The sequence below is a fragment of the Lonchura striata genome, chromosome 1A, assembly GCF_050655825.1.
Source record: "Lonchura striata isolate lonStrDom1 chromosome 1A, ASM5065582v1, whole genome shotgun sequence".
Classification (NCBI taxonomy): domain Eukaryota; kingdom Metazoa; phylum Chordata; class Aves; order Passeriformes; family Estrildidae; genus Lonchura; species Lonchura striata.
Window position 1 is genome coordinate 42543868 of NC_140741.1, and position 17683 is coordinate 42561550.

At 35.7% G+C, this 17683-nt stretch overlaps 1 protein-coding gene across 4 annotated transcripts in view; it reads right to left on the bottom strand.

Moving 5' to 3' along the window:
• Positions 1-17683, bottom strand: part of ADAMTS20 (ADAM metallopeptidase with thrombospondin type 1 motif 20) — an 86487-nt gene that overhangs the window by 49327 nt on the left and 19477 nt on the right. For all 4 annotated transcript variants that reach the window (XR_014952204.1, XM_031503673.3, XM_085569741.1 and 1 more), the window contains 7 exons: positions 10063-10146; positions 9245-9369; positions 8884-8924; positions 8480-8585; positions 7246-7392; positions 6490-6631; positions 5107-5211 (listed from right to left, as the gene is read on the bottom strand). Coding sequence is in view for 3 of the 4 variants with exons in the window: in XM_031503673.3 (XP_031359533.3) it covers positions 5107-5211; positions 6490-6631; positions 7246-7392; positions 8480-8585; positions 8884-8924; positions 9245-9369; positions 10063-10146 (750 nt within the window). In the remaining variant the exon portion in view is untranslated. The remainder of the gene's footprint in view (positions 1-5106; positions 5212-6489; positions 6632-7245; positions 7393-8479; positions 8586-8883; positions 8925-9244; positions 9370-10062; positions 10147-17683) is intronic.

Sequence of the window (17683 nt, forward strand, 5' to 3'; positions counted from 1 at the left end):
AGTATTAAACCCCATATTTTTAAAAATTAATTTAAATGTTACATAGAATTTCTTAAGAGTTATTAGAAATTTATTGCAGAAACTATCAAGAAACAAACATCTCTGAACACACAAAAATTGCGTGCAGTCTTTCCGAATATAGTTGACTGGCACAAAATTCCAAGCTTGTTCAGTGCCTAAAATAAGTCCTAGAGAATTTTTTTTTTCCTTATTAGTATATACTTTTGTTATATTGATACTTATGTTCACATGCTATCAAACATTTTCTTCTCAAATTAGGAATTTGCCAAAGAAACAGGCTCTCTTTTCAGGCTTCTGCCTAAGTTCCTAATCAAACTTGATGATAAAATTGCCTGCCTGAATAATTCCTTGTCATACCAACTCTTGCATATAGGCAGTACTCTTAAGCTCTGAATGCTCTCCCCTAACAATATGATAATTCCAGTTGATTCTTAAGCCCAAAGCAAATGCAGAACAAAGGCTAGATCTTGGCATAGAACTGTGTAAATGATCCAGTCAATTGGTCAGATCTTCACTTAATGCTAAAACTAATGCTTTAACCTAAAATCAGAAAGCCACTATTATTTCACCACATAAGAATTCTCACTGGAGTTCTTACTGATAGTTTGAATTATTTTTTTTCAACATGGCTTTCACGTACCTTTACATCCAAGTCTTCTAGTATCTAAAATCAAATCCCTAGCAATCAAAGACAGACTTTCTACATAGTCCATACATAAGCTAAATGAGGAACATTAAGAACTTGTCTTTCCAAGAACTGTCCTTAACATCTTAGGAAACAATTTTTCACAGTATAGGCTGAAGAGTCTAAATTGTCCTTCACAAAATGACTACTACATTCTATTATAGAGACTGACCTAGCATTTAGGTTCTTCCTCCATCCAGAAAAACATTTACAATAACTTGAAGGGAGATTTCAAGAAAGGAGTTTTTAAACTAAATTTTATAGTCACAACAGTACAATTTTAATCCATAAAAGTGCAAAGCATATGCTTACATCTGGGATTTTAATAGCTTATTCAACAAACTTGTCTCAGCAATTATTCGGCTGCATTAGAAGCAACCTGATGAAGTCACGGTAGAAAACTCCAGAACCACACATGTTCCAGATGTCCTTCTGTGTTCGCTTGAATCATTGCTTCACTGAGAATAGTATGATTCACAGAGCTTTCATAAACTTAAATATAATTGCTAACAATTTTTTCTACATTTTTTTATGGCAAATATAGCATATGCATCATGTAAAGTTGGTATCACACAAAATTCCAGACATACTGATTGCAGCAAGTGGCAAGGCTGCTCCAGTCAAGATCAACAGTTGGGTTTTCTGTCAAAAAACCTAAAAATGCTTCAAATTTGGAATCAATAAATCTATGGGTACCCAATTTTTTTTTATTACTAATCTCCTTATAATAAGCACTTGGGGTCTTTCCTATGGATTAACCTATTTGGTAAATTGATTTTGAGAGCTTTAAATTTATCTCCTACTGAACTTTCTAAATTTCCTGGAAAACAACCTTGAAAGAAATTATTAAAGCATTACTTGACAGGCTATGCTCAGCTTTGACTAAATCAAGGAGAGTGGTAGATGCATGCAGAAAAGGACTAGAGCTCCTCTGAAATCAAGCACTTCCCACACAGCCCACCAAGATGAGAAGTGAGACCCTAAGGCACATAAAATGAGCTAAAGCAGAGCAGTTAATAAAACGAGCATACATGGCAGAAGAAATGGAGCTTGGAAAGACATCGAACTGAAGGTGTCACCACAGCATCTCAGGTCTTCATCTCTGTGGCATGGATTCTCAGACGAGTGTACATTTATTACTCAAATGACATTATGTACAAAACCCACACTATTTGAACTTTTTCAATGCTTTCAATTTTTTCTTGCACAAAATCTGCATACTTTATTTCTCCCTTGGAACTTCTAATTTTTCCGAAATTATAGCTCATAGAAAAATATTTCACAGAAATCGCAGTTTACAGAAAAAATTTATGGTTCGAGCCCATACTTTAGTCTGTTCTTACAGTTCAAAAAAATCTGCTGCTACTTTCCAGGTGGTGAACATATTCCCCAATCCCCAACTCTGATAAAAACAATCTGATTTTTTTTATACTTACTTTACATATATACACATAAAATAATTTATTCTTTCAGATTCAGTATCTTCATGTATTACCTTCATGAGATAGTCAAGCTATGTAGCAATTCTAAATAGTAATGAATAAATGGGTACTACCTACCAGTGAAGAACAGCAAATTTACTTTAGAATTAGATGAGTATTTCTTTTACTGCTCAAAGCAAGTCTTTGTTGTTCTGCATCCCCATTCTCAGTTGTACCTGTATCCTTGTCTTTTATGCCAAAAAGTCATAAAAGATGAAATCTTTATTTACTCAATAGCTATTCTGAATATTTTTAGATGCTAGCTCAATATACATTACATATCTACAGTGAATATACTTGATTAACATCTCTAAAACACAAAAAAGGCACGTGCTTTTCTATCCAACTGTAACTTGCATCATGTGAATTCCTTCTTGCTGTTAAAGAGATTTTTCCAAACTTCAGTGACAGTTGGATTCTTTCAATGTTTAAGTAGCAAACTGCCATTATGTAGAACACTGGGATATCCCCAGGACACAGAAAAGGTTGGGACAGAATCATATAGCGACCTCCTACCTCTCCATTCCAATGCTCAAGGAATCATGAGGATACAGGCATATTTCTATATTCCTCAGGAATCCAGGAAGGATCAGAAGGCAACCTTTTGGAGTGCCTCAAAAAAATAGTAGTAAGCCACTCACACTTTATTTGTTATTTTTGCTGTTATTTTCATAGGAATAAAGACTTGTTCTGAGAATGCCACTCCTGGAAGATGGGTGTTTTCAACAATTTTTCTTCTTTGGAAGTGGGCTTTTTTTAACTCAGATATGCTTCACTAAATCCAACTGCTGGAGCCATCCACAGAGTAAGATCCATTAATACAACACATGACATGTTTGAAATCTGAGCTTAAAAGGTTGATACTAAAAAACAAATGCCTTAAATGGATCTTTTCTGTATCCATCACAGCAATAATGCCGCAAATGCCAAATATAAAGCAGTTTAGCTTCCTGGAAAATATTTATTACAATTAATAGGCACCATGTCTTATGCCCATTAACATCAGTGGCAACGTGCAGTGGGAGATTGAGAAGAGCTGTCCCTTAGTCAGGAACAGATGACAATTTGTCAGATTAATTAATTGCTGTTCTTTCTTACATCTTTCAGAGGTAATGACTGTAATTAGCTCTTTACTTCCTAGAGAAAAATGGTTCCTCTGTGCTAATTACATAAAAAAAGGTTTTTGTATTCCTATATAAAAGCAATCCTCTGATGTTGGCAAATTAGAGTCAATTTAACTGAAGATTACATGTGAAGTTTACATAAAAGATGAACTTCCTTTCTGATGAGTGACTGAAAAATGGGTTAAACATTGTAAAACCAATGGCATGCATAGGCTATAATCAAGTAAAGCTTCCACTACTGCCTTCAAGTAGCTTTTTCGAATTTTGCAAAACAGAAAGAAGCCATTTGAGACAGTATACCCACTACATTTTTTATCCATTAAGACACTATTTTCAAATTCCTCATTAATACTGTCATACCAAACATAGAATCTTTTAAGATTAGAAGTTATTGAGGAAAATTTAGAAATAACTAAGTGAAATATAGATTCCTATTATGCAAAGTAATTAAATTTTTAAATCATTTTTGAACATATAAAATTATTTTTTTAAAAATTAACATTGCTCCCACATTGCCCCCTGAAGCTGCCAAAGCACACTACTATATAAAAGCAGCTCAACCTAATAAACCACCCACACTTAAGATAATCACTGTCATACCTGACCATGTAAAGTCTCAAAAATATTTATTCTCACAATACCCTCACAAGTAAGAATACACTTCTGTCTGCTGGTGGTGAAGTGAGATATGAAGAAGAAAAATTCTAGACCAGTAAAGAACTTAAGCACCTTATTTTTGTTCACTTCCCAAACTACATACAAATCCAAAACTAAAAGCCTCAAATCTTCACTGGATACAACTGGAATTCTGGATACAACTGGAAATAGGATACAATAGCCTCCACCATTGCTTCTGTTTCTATTGAGGTTCTTTAAGTGCCTTGACTATATCTATTAATTAGATATTCATGACCCTTATGGAAAGCCCAATTTTACAGATCAGGATCAGCATTCAAAGAATGCACATGAAGAAGTAGTGAGTGGCACCCTTATCACCGAAAAACTCCTTACCAAATAAACCAATGAGCAGAATACAGGAAATGCAGTTTCTGCTTCTTTTTTTTTTTTTAATCTGCTGAAGCATTCAATCTGTACTTCAAGCAGCCAGGTAGCCTTACACATTGGGGTATGAGAACAGAGTTCCTGTTTCTAGCACTGAACAGACCCAAATATCCTGAATTATGTTACAATAGCAAAGACAAAAAATTAACACAAATTATGTGTGCTTAAGGCACTTCCTGGAGCAGGTGAAGAGCTATTGACACATGCTTTCATATCTTTGAAACAGATACAATGAAAATACAAATAACTCCTGAGACCAGATGCTAATCCAAAGACTCCCTCTTTCCAAAAAAGCATACACCTGTACCTAAATGACTCATACTTCATCTGTTCTGCTTCAATAAGCAGCCTCAACAAGATGAACTGGGGGAAACACACTTTAAGGATGTCATATTTCAGATAATTCTACTTTGGACACTGCTGATCAGGAAAAAAACAACTTATTATGCATGAGCTGAATGTTTCAAACAGAAGGAAATATGTCAATTTTCCCCTGATTTCTTTCACCTATTTTTAACCAGTGTGGCATCTGTAAACTTTAATAATTACTCTGAACAGACAAACTGTGGGTTTTTATGTCACAATATTACAGAACTAAGAGAAACTGCATGTAGTCAGGTAGACAATTTGCACACATCAGTAGTCTATAGGCAAAGTACTTCCCCACAGCAAGCACTGATCTTTCATACCTATATCCAAAATTGCAAGTACACAGAAATAAAACAAGGCTTACCATTCCTATACCACAAACTGTCCCATCAGCCAAAGGCATGTGCTGAGTACGACAACCCTTGTGAACACCTTCTGTGCTTGTGCACCATAAGCGTTTGCATTGTTTCTAAAAAGAAAACTAGATTACTTTTGTCGCACCTGCAATACCATTTTAGACATTAGTTGTGATTATTTTTATTTTCTTACACTGTGCAGGCTTAGTGTTTCCTGTTGTACTACCATTTTCCATAGAAAAAGCCCCACAAAACCAAAATAGATTTTGCCTAAGGCCAAGCAGGAATGTGGAATATCTGAAATCGATCCCATCAGATCAAAAGATAATTTCATTTTCTGCTTCAGTAGAAAATTTTATTTAAAATATATAAGAGGTTACAGTTAACATTACACACCACAGTTTCCATATAATCCCCCAGAAAAATACTCTAAGTGAATTTAACAGGAATTATGTACTGTCTAGAAAATTAAGCTGAAAACCTCATTTTTAAATTGCTAAAACACTCTTAACTGACAAATAACCCTTATGGATTAAAAAATTTACAAAGCAGTCTTTAGTAACACCATCTTCAAGTGTTTGAAGCCCCCTTTTCCTTGCCTTTAATATTCTCATAAAGACTGACTCCTTTTAAACAACATTTTACCTCACCAAAAAGCTCCACTTAATTCAGTCTGAATCTCAGCTTAAATGCTTTTCTTTAAAAAGTTCCAACAAGATATAGAATGCTGGTAGAGGAATTTTACAAGTTGTCCCAAAATATAACTCTACATGAAATCTCATCAGCAGTGAATAAATTGTTGTATTTGTGTTTACATTGCAATGGCCGCATTAAGTTTTCAAAATATAACTTAAGTTTCAGTACTAATCTGGTCAAGTTTTCTTTCCACATCTCAGTGTTGTATACAAAATATACACTCAGTCAGGCATGAAAATATTTTTTGACTGACAAAGGAGAGGGAATCTAGAATTTCAAACAAACATTCAGAAAAAATGTTTAAAATATTTTCTTTTTAAGTTAGAAGTTTCTAAAAAGCATTAAAAAAAGCAGAGAAGCAAGACCTGCTTTAAGTTATGACCTAGCATTTGCAGGAAGTGCTATAATTAATCCCTTGAAATTGTTGCAGGAAACTTTAGCTTATGCAGCTTTAGATATTTTAAAGGAATTATCACATCCACAGATATGGAAATCAAAATTAATTCAACCTGCTATTTCTATTGCTATAGCTTTCTCACATGTGAAATTGCAATGCTCTTTACTGAACTCTTCCATTAAAAAAAATATATAACCTGAAATTTTACTTATTACAGGATAAAATTATTCTGAAACCAGCAATTCTCAGTAATGTTTTAGTCTAGATTAAAGCATGACTTTGTCTGGTTTTCACTCACCAGGTAAGGGCATACTTGTGACCCAATACCAAAAGTAAGCTCACACTGCTTGTTGACATCATACATTGACCCAGGCAGCTGAGAGGAGAGATCATATGTTCCTCCACTAGGTTTGTCTAGGAGGCATTCACCATAACCAGTACTGTTGTAAAACAGGAACAAAATGTGAATAAAGCACTCAACTCATTGGGATCTTTCTCACTAGTCACACAACACTTACACATACATAACTCAGTGGAGTTATGGGTTTGCATGACTACTTGCCTGCATAATGACCTTCACTGAATTAATGAATAATGAAATGTACCAGATCACTTGATTTTCCTTTTTTGTATTTTGCATTTAGATCCACCAAACAAAATTAAGTGTGGTTTTTCTCATTTCTTTAAAAAAAGGAAAAAAAAATGGTACTACCTAACTTATTTCTAACATAAAAATTTTAGAAAATAAAGGGTGCTTATTCTAACCTACTAAAATAATCCTAAAGGTATTTTCAACTAAAAATACGAGTACATTAAAAATTCTTCTAAGCTTTACATGTTCAGTGCAACCTTAATGCTCATAATTCACTGAAAAAGTTAAATACATGTATTTTTGAGGCCCTGCAAGTCAGTGCTTAAACCAAAGAATAATTTAATAATAAATCAGCAATACCTTTAAAATGCTTCTCAAAAATAAATGGAATTGGTAAGGGGGAAAAAAAAAAAACAAACCAAAAAACTCCACTCCAAACCATAGCATTATATTGATACTTACTCAAGAAATTCAGTAATGTATTTTTGACTGCATTTTGACCAGGTCCATGGACTTGTATGATAATTTAAAGTTGGAGCCATCACATGATATTGGTGTTTAATTCCAGCTTCTTTACATTTAAAACTATCATCATGAGGCACATTAAACCTAAAAAGCAAAACAAATTCAGCAATAATTAACTGAAACTCTCACTGCTGTAGCAGCAAATGCTTGAGTTTTGAGTTTGAAAATGCCTCCTAATTTAATGGGACTCACTCAATACATCTATCTGACCTTTTGGCAATAGACATCTTTAAAATGCCTTACATAATTATCCTCTTATCCAAATGCTCCTACTTATATAGTCGTGGGTACAGGAAGAATTTTAGAAGTAACATTTTTTTTTTAGCTTACCAGAAAAATTCCAGTGTTTTAGGAGTGTGCCACTTTAAAGGAACAACCCATCTCCTCAACTGAATATACAAGCCGTGGCTGGTCTGTCCACAACATGCAACCCCAATACTCACATCATAACTCTTAATATTCAGAAACAAAAACTGCAGAGCACATCGATATCATACTTAATACAATTAACACATCATCTTATGTTACTATCTCAGTTCAAGTACCAAGACAAATAGCATGTGTCTAAGTGGACTTGCAGGCACAAGAAAATAAACAAGCTAGCTACTGAGCTCTGTAACGATGTCGTTACCTACACTGAGGCATGCTCATGGAGCTAGAGTATAACACCTTTCTGCCATCACTGATGAGGTATGCTTCATAAAATAAAATGCTGTCATCTCCTCTTATTTTTCAGTGTAAAGTATTTCTCTTTGTGTTACTCTACTGTATTCTGAAAGGATCAAACACAAGGAAGAATATTTCCGTGTTATATTAACAATTGTCTTTTCTTAAAGGCAAATTCCTAACAGGGCTAGAATACACTTAGAGTTAACAGAACGATATGGCACTACCTAGGTTATGTCCCAGTGTCCCAACCAGTTCATATGACAAAAGGACAGAATTCATCTGTTTGGACAGTTTTTCCTAGAATTCAGGATACCAAGCAAGTTATAAAATTCACAATTTCTTTACCAAGCTCACTGCAAGGGGCAAAAATAATGGCTCTTCTAAAAGGCTATATATCAGACTCCATCCTCTTAGAAATGCAAAGCCCACTGCTGAAAATCGGTCATATTTAAAAAGGAAATTTAAAAACAAAGAAATTACCTGCCAAGAAATAGGTACTTACACATGTCCCAGCTCATGTGCTATAGTAAAAGCAGCACTCAACCCATTTTCTTCACTTACAGAACAACTGCGTAGTGGGTCACACATTGTACCCAGCTCTGCTAAACCTGCAAAATCGAATCATATAAAACTTAAGAGAATGAATTTTCACATATTGCCATGTACTGCAGTGAATGCTATGGCACTCAAGCCAAAAGTCAAGTATGCAGCAAATTTACACAAATCGAACAACCACCTATCACCAAAGTACATGCCAGGAGAGAACAGCAACAAGAAATGTGAAAATATTATTTTTGTCTGTGTGGCTTGAATTTTGCATCTATTTTCTGACTTATTGCTAATACAATAGTCACACTGATATTCTCATGCATATAAAATCACACTGATGAAAAAAGAGTAACTCACCAAGAGTATCGCACTTCTCTCTAGCTCTGCAGATATCTTCCCTTGAAAGAAAATATTTATTTCAAATCATTATAGCATATAAAAGGATATTTGAAAAGTATTTCACTGTTGTTATACTAGTTACAGCAATTGCAAATCTGATTCTCAATTTTTAATGTTACAGGCCATTTAAACAATTTGTATTCTAGTGAAAGAAGTAAATGCTCACATATTGATAATGAAAGTTTTGGAAGGGCAAGATATGTTATTCACTTATCTATGAACAATGTCAGTGGAATGGTTAAAAGGTTATATTGTAAAAACAAAACTGAAGCATTTCTCTCACCTAGCTGGGTAACTGTAGCTATTTTAGATACTGTACCTAGTGATGAGAACAGCAGTATCGTGATGAGAAGGGTGAGTATCATCCAAAGTATTTTGTGCTTGCTGCCATAAGCAAAAATTACGCAGAGTGGTAGCTGCATTAAAAGTGATAGCTGGTCCTTCCTAAGCAAGAAATGCCAAAAACATCAAATAAGGGCTTTAATATTCATGCACTTGCACTTACTGCATTTTCATTTGTGCTGCTAATCTGCAAAGTAATGAATGCACATGGAAAGAAAGTCAGCGGTACTCCACCTAAGAATTCCCCCAGCAGATTTGTTTGAAGGGTCAGATCTGAATTCAGCTGCAAGTCATCAGTTTTAAGAACCCATTCTTCTAAACAATGTATGCATTTACCATGTGTTAAATATTGGAAAGATATAGTGACAAGACATTTATGATAAGTAAATATTAAATCCATGTATTTCTTACAATCTTAAAATATTACAGCTGTTAGGGTTGAAAGCCTCCCATTGAAACCCTCTATAAAAACTGCCATTTTTGTGCCATGTTTCCATGAGCATAACCACACTTCAGGTAGCCCTGCCATAAGCTTTCATATACAATTTGATTTATATCAGTGTAGGTCAGCTGGAATTGCTAATACAGAGACAGGAAAATAGAGGCATTAAATATAGGCTCAGAAGTTAACCTTGCATTTCACATATTGTTTCCTATTTTAAAACAAAATTATGTAGTTTAAGAAAATATTTTATATTTAACCTAAAAAAAAATAAAATTTGTAATTACAATGTAAGCACACACATTTTGTTACTTATATAAGAATAAAGTATTTTAAATATTTATTTTCCTTACCTGTTCATTGTGAATTACAATTAATTTTACAATAACTATATTAATAAGATTTCCAATAGTTGAATCTTTATAGATTCCTGCAACCTATAGAGAAAAAAAGAAGATTAGAGTATTAAACTCACCTGGTAAACTATCTATTTTAATGAACCAAACAAACGACCAAAGCAAACTAAGTCATTACACAACAGATATCTCATGCATCCAACTGCACCTTCTACCCAAGGACATGGTAACAAAAAAAAAAAAGAGTTTCTCAGTTTTTAATACCTTTTAATAGCTTCAATTCTGTATTCCTTTCCAAACAGACAGACAACATGTTGAAATGCTAATGTAAAAAGTACACTTATTATACAGTTTATTGATAAAATATCAAAGAAAGGAAAAAAGTACTGTTACTGTGATTGTGAGACATAAGCTGCTTTATATGGATGATTTGTAGAATCAATACCTGAAATATTAGAGAGTCTTAAAAAGCAACTTTGAACAAATAAGCTGTAATCTTGCTTTTTAAATGGAAGCTGAACTGAGTTGTAAAACTGTATTGAAAATACCCATGACATATACAAAGGTATCTTTCTGTATACATAAAATTTGTATTTATATACCCAACAGACATTTTCATACATACTCTTGCAGACAGACAGTAAAAATCATTAGTCAAGTCCATAAACCAAAGTGAACTACTTTTAAAGTTACTTTTCATTAAACAAAAGTATAAAAAATTATGCACCCCAAGTAACAGCTTCAGATATCTCATCCATGTGAATTCTGGCTTAAAGCAGTAGTTGAATGACAGCCTTATGTAAACAAGAGTTGCCACCAAACACAGAAGTACTGCCTTTCCTCCCTTCAAGCTTGCGCTAAGGCTGCAAGGCTAAAAAAGTGATCAAGGAACAGATCCAGCTGCAAATTTTTTGTTGTTTTTTTTTTTTTTTAATCACATTATTCTGGTCAATAGGCTCTCATTTCTTGTGCAGTCTCCAAACACAAGTGCTGACAGAGGGAAAGAGGAAGAAGAACAGATTCTTTCAGAAGTCTTTTGAGCCACCTGAAATGGCTCAAATTGCTTCTGCAACCACAGCTTTGCAGTGTATAAATTAATTTGCCTGAGGTCAAGTAATACAGCTAAAACTTAGAACTGACAGAGCACTGGCTCCCAAGTCATGCTCCACCTTTCTGCGCAGCACTGTCCTTCGTGCCTTGTTGACAAACAAACTGAAAGTAGAGGATTCAATAAGAGTAGAGGAGGAGCCAGAGAGTTTCAGAACCCATGTGTAAAACACATTTCAGAGCAGTACAGCTATTGTTTGCTTCTTTCCATATGGACTGCTTTCTTGGTTACTAACCAGCAAGTATCCAGTTATTCTTAGGTGGGAATAAGGAACATCTCTCAAATACTCACTGAAGTGCTGAATCCACTGGGCAGGGACAAACTCAGAAGCCTTTACAAAGGGTATCTCAAATGCTCAATGTAGGCAGAACTTCAGTGGAATAAACTACAATTTTTCTAATACCAAAATTACCACAATCAATCTCATAATGTGTTCTTATACTTTGAGATCCACTTTGACAAACTTAGAAATGATATTTCTGGATATTTATCCTCCCCACAGTCAAAGTATGTTCCTGTAGGAATTGCTGTCTTAAATAACAAAATTATCACATCCATCTCAACTCATATAACAGGGAGTAAATTCCATCAATGGCCAATGGAGAAGGAGAAGGAGAAGGAGAAGGAGAAGGAGAAGGAGAAGGGATGAACTGTTCTGTAGACATGACTATCCAGAGATATGTATTTTAACATATATTTTCATACAAGACATGAAGAGCAGCTATTTAATTTCTTCATCCCTTTACTATGGAAAGAGACAAGATGTTTAATTTTCAGATGTATGAGGCTAAGGCAGATTAATTCCTGCCCAGCTCTTTCAAGTTTTATTTCTCTTTAGCAAAGAAGAAACAGAATATGGGTTCATTATGGCATTCCAAAATCATGTCAGAGAGGAATCTGAAAAGGGATCTGTGAGGATCTTTGGCTTATTCCAAGGATTGGAAGACACTTCTTCCAAGGCTTGATTCTAATACCATTTAAGCAGGCATAAAAGGCACTTACAACTGAGAATTTGTTACAGCATAAACCTATACAAGAAGATTACGTGTGTAGCATTAACAAAGACCTCTTTCAATGGACATGGCTGTTGCACTTGGCTTTGTAGACCTTCATGAGATTCACACAGGCCCACTCTTCAAGCCTCTCGAGGTCACTCTGGAAGGCATCCCTTCCTTCAAACAATTCAACTGAATCACTGAACTTGGTGTCACCTGAAAACTTGCTGAAAGTGCACACAATTACACTGTCTGTGTCATTAATGAAGATATTAAAAAGTGTTAGTTCCAATATGGACCCTTGAGAGACATCACTCATTACTGGTTTCTGTTTGGACATTGAACAATTGATAACTCTTTGGACCAGTCAATTCCTTATCCATCTAACAGGCCATGCATCAAATCCATATCTTTCCAATTTACTGGCCAGATTGTAGTGGGGTCTGTATCAGATGCTTCACAGATGAACAGGCAGAGGTCTTTCTTTGCCCCTGATGCAGTTACTCCATTACAAAATGACACTAAATTAGTCAGAAACATATCTTAATTAACTTATAAGTCAGTCTAGTTAATGTCTGGTTTTGGAACAGAAAGCTCTGAAACTCAGAAACCAAATGCATTTCACTGGCTGTCAAGTAAAGAGCATGATGCAGGTCATGCTCTTTAGATAGTGACACAATCAACAAAAAAAACAAAAAAACAAAAAAAAAAAACCCACAAAAAAACATGATTTGTACTCTAAGGCTATATATATATATATAAGGTAGAATAGGCAGAGGGATTGAGAACTGAATGCGAGAGTTAACTAGGTTCAGCTAATACCAAATAATGCCTCAATGCCTAAACTGTGACTTTCAACCTTCAGTGCAAAATTAGCCATAAGTTTACCAAATGCCTCCTCTGCTATAGTAGATATAATTTCTGCTCTTGGGTGATTAGAATGATCCAGGCAAGGAGTTAAAACTGAAGCCATCTTGTAACTAAAACTTAGCAGCTCTTGTTCATGGTCATAGTAGTACTTATATTGTAATTGATGGATGTTCTCTCATTATAATGTTCCACATTAATAGTACCTTGAAAAAAATATTTTACTGCTGTGCAATTGCTTTTTGTCAAGGTTATACTGCTAATAAAATCTGGAAGCATAGAGGAGGCAAAAAAACCAACACAAAACACAGAGACGAGTCCTCTTTCCTGCCTGTTCACCCAATGTCCATTTAAAATATTTGAGCAAGAGTGTATCTTCAAAACACAAAACTAGTTACTCATACCTCAGAGGAGATGCATTACACTGAGTAAATATATGAGACGAAAATATCTCATTGCATGCCTGAAGAAAATCTGTCCCAGGACTCCCAACACTATATCTATGCACCATCTGAATTATGTACTGGTTATCTCTCTGGAGAATAGCTGAGAACTGAAATAATGTCAAGTAGATGCCAGAGGTCTGCAGTTCCTGCCAAAATCTGAAACATACCTGTTTCGATTATAAGAGAAAGTTCATGCTAAATGTAATATAACACTGCTCTCATTAATCATCAAACTACATATCCTTTGCCTCATGAACCCTTTCATGATCTCCAAACATTTAGTTATTACCACTGCTTTCAAAAGATCAAAGAGCAAGACTGTATGATGATAACAAGATGCCGTTACCAGCAAAGTTCGGAATACATTCTCAGCACGGTTGAACACAAGTGAAGAGAAAAATCCTGAAAACTGATAACAACAAATCAAACTTGAAGATTTACCTAAGGAACTAGACAGACTAAAATAATCCACTGAGACTTGAAACAATATAATGATGCGGGAAACTACCAAAGATCTGTAATATCAGATGCTTATTTTTAGTGAAAAAAAATTGAGGTAAGTATTTCCTGCTCCTATATTCTAAGGATACCACTCTCAGTCATCTCTTATCAGAGGCATTCATGAAAGAGGATGATGAAATGTGATAGAAACTTAACAGAATACACCATTTGTTTACAATTTTCAGATCTACTTGCTTTACAGTGATCTAAATACAGGCATCAGAGAATTAGGAGGTAATAGCCAAGATAAAGTGAAATTAGTTTCCAAAGATTTTTCAAACTATTAAGACCAGCCTCTGCACCAGAATACAACAACAAAGAATAGAAAAAAAAATTAGACCAGTTACACTTTAGTGGATCACAGCTTTTATTTTCATGGAATTCTGAAAAATTAAGTCAGACAGCGGTGGCTGCTAGTTTACTGGAAGCAACTTGGTCACAAAGTTTAGTTTCTCTCTGTCAATGAAAGTGTGACTGTCAATAGAGAAAAAATGCCTTATTTAGAAAAGGTGCTCATAAACAGGCAAGCACATCTAGAGGCTGGAAGGTAAGTAAATGATATATCCAAATCCAATAGGATTTAGATATATTTTGTTCAGCTCTTTTTCTCCTTCCTTTTTCCCCTCCTAAACATTGTATCACAAGATCTCTTTTTCTTTCCTCTTGTCAGTTACACACAACCATGGTACCAAGAAAATGCAAACATTCATATCCCCTGAAAGAAAAGTAGTATCACTTCACAGCTTCTATGTCTTTTGCAGGCTCCAAAATCTCCCATGTATCACTGTAGTGCTGAAAGCATGTAAGGATCTGTGAGATTTCTCCTTCATATTTTCCATTGTCGTACTGGAATTCTATCATGTATTTCATAAGACCCAAAATTTGTCTGCCATCATGAGATATATAAGTAGTTACTGCTTCAGCAAAAGAGCCATGTTATTTCTGTTGGTGCTACTCCCATTCTGTTGCATGCATATTTCTGTACAAAACTGGCTTCCACAAGTAGATCCTAATGGCAGCCAAGAATTCTCATACAAACTTGAACGAGTATACCCATGCCTCTGACTTTCCATTTTTCCCCCTGTAAGTTTTAGGTCATCTACTGCCCCCTCACCCAAGTCCTTTTCAATCTACTATCCCCTGAGTTAACCAAGTAAAGGTTCCACCTGTCACCTAGTGGAGTGCTTTAGTGCAAAATGAAAGACTACATCCCTTTTAAAGGCTGAGTTGCCTTTTGTGTCAGTTTTGGCTAGGGTAGAAATAATTGTCTTCATAGTAGCTGGTATGGGGTTATGTTTTGTATTTGTGCAGACCGCAGGGTTGATAAAACAGAAATGTTTTTGTAATTGCTGAGCAGGGCTTACACAGAGCCAAAGTCTTTCCTGCTTCTCGTACTGCCACACTGGGGAAGAGACTGGGGGTGCCTGGGGGGCTGGAGGAGACACAGCCAGGAGAGGTGACCCAAAGTGACCACAGGGAGATTCCAGACCAGGTGACATCATGCTCAGTGTATGCACTGGGGGAAGGAGGAGGAAGAGTGGGAGGTTTGGAGGGATGGGATTTGTCTTCCCCAGTAACCATTACATGTGATGGGGCCCTGCTCTCCTGGAAATGGCTGAACACCTGCCTGCCCATAGGAAGCACCGAATAAATTCTTTGCTTTCCCTATTAAACTGTCTTTACTTCTAGCTTTTACTCTTCTGATTCTCTCCCTGATCCTGGTGGTGGGGGAGTAACCAAGTGGTTGTGTGAGGCTTAGTTGCCAGCTGGGGACACCCTATCAGGAATGCCTGTGTTCTGTTTTACCTCTAACTTGCAGCTGAGATTGCTGTAAAGATAGCCCTTTAATATTGCAAAAACTCAGATGGCAACAGTCATGATCATCACCATCTACAACTCTTCAATGAAAATACACAGTTATAACCAGAACACATCAAATGCCATAATGCACAGCACAATGTCAATGTGTGCTTCCTTTCAGAATCTAAAAGAAACTCCCTTAAAAGACCATTTCACAAGACACGGCATTAGACAGGCTTCTCTAGCTGTTAGAAGCTGCTCAGAGAAACACATGAGTGTTGCTTTGGCAATATGTCTCCTTATTCTCCTCATTCTATTCTTATTACATGAGATGGGTCCCAGGTTGTTTAAAGCAAGGCCTTTGTCATAATTGTAAAGTACTAAGACTTCACCTCTTGAACTACTGAAGAGAAAGTCATAGAGACATGTCAAATCATTGAATCAACAACAACCACCACCTAGACAAAAATAGTAGGAAATAATACAAACAGCAGTGACGTGTAAAGACAGGCAAGCAGGTGCCTGCCTACATACTGCAAAATAGAATCACTTAGGTAGGAAACGAACCTTAAAATCATTGAGTTCAACCAAACACTGCCAAGTCCACTATGAAACCCTATCCCCAAGCACGACATCTGCACATCTTTTACTTACCTCCAGGAATGGTGACTCCTCTGCTTCCCAGGGCAGCCTGTTACAATGCTTCACAATCCTCTCCATGACAGGGTTTTTTCTAAACTTTCCCGGTGTAGCATGAAACCATTTTCTTTCTTTGGTCCTTCACTTGTTACTTGGGAAACAAAACTAGCTACAATCTCCTGATAGGTAGTTGTACACAGTGGTAAGGTTCCCCCAAGCCTAATTTTTTACAGGTTAAAAGCCACCAGCTCCCTCAGCCATTCCTCATATGACTTGTGCTCCAGACCCTTCATCAGCCTTATTGCCTTTCTCTGGCCATGCTCCAGCCCCTCAATACCTTGGAGTGAAGGGCCCAGAACTGGACACAGCACTCAAGGTGCAGCCTCACCACTGCTGAATGCAAGGGAACAATCACTGCCTTGGTGCTGCTGGCCACATACTTTCTTGTACAAGACAGGATGCCATTGGCCTTCTTGGCTACCTGGGCACACTAATACCTCTATATTAGTTGGTGGGCCTCAAGATGTAGTGAAGAATTTAATATATAGGTATCCTGGAGATGCAATTAAGGACAGTCAAAATTAAAAGAATAGTTGGCTTTTATACCCCTATAGATACCCATATGTCAAGATCAGTAAGAAGGCCAGCTCAGAGAATTTATATGAATGATACTTTGAAAATAATTGTTTCCAGCTATGTATATTTATTGGTGCACAAACAAATACCTACTCTCATTTTAACAATGCCAAATGCACAAGATCATGGGGTTTTATAAACAGAGAAGAAACATAATAAGGTATATTCTTGGCTTGTGTTGGCCTTCTAGATTTTACTGGATGAGAGATGAAAACCACTGAACATTCCTGTAGGTTTAATACTAATACATTGATCTGAATGAGAAAGGGGAAAAATAGATTACTGAGTTCTAAGGAACAGATACAAGGAACAATATATTCACCTCTAAACTTTTAATGTAACTATATTCATTGCCTTTCAGATGCTAGTGACACAAATTAAATTATTAACCTACAAACCATTTAGATCTACTATCTATTTTTAAATTATGACTATAGGCAAAATCAGTAATGCAAAATATTCTTAAAGGTCAGGATACATCTATGTTTTTTCAGTATGTTCTGAAAAGATGAACTGTTAACTATTGTATAGTATGAACTACAAAGAAAGTATAAAAACAGTCTTTAAATTCACCCCAAGATAAAACAAGTTGTCTGGTTTTAATGATGGGACACATTGGTGCACAC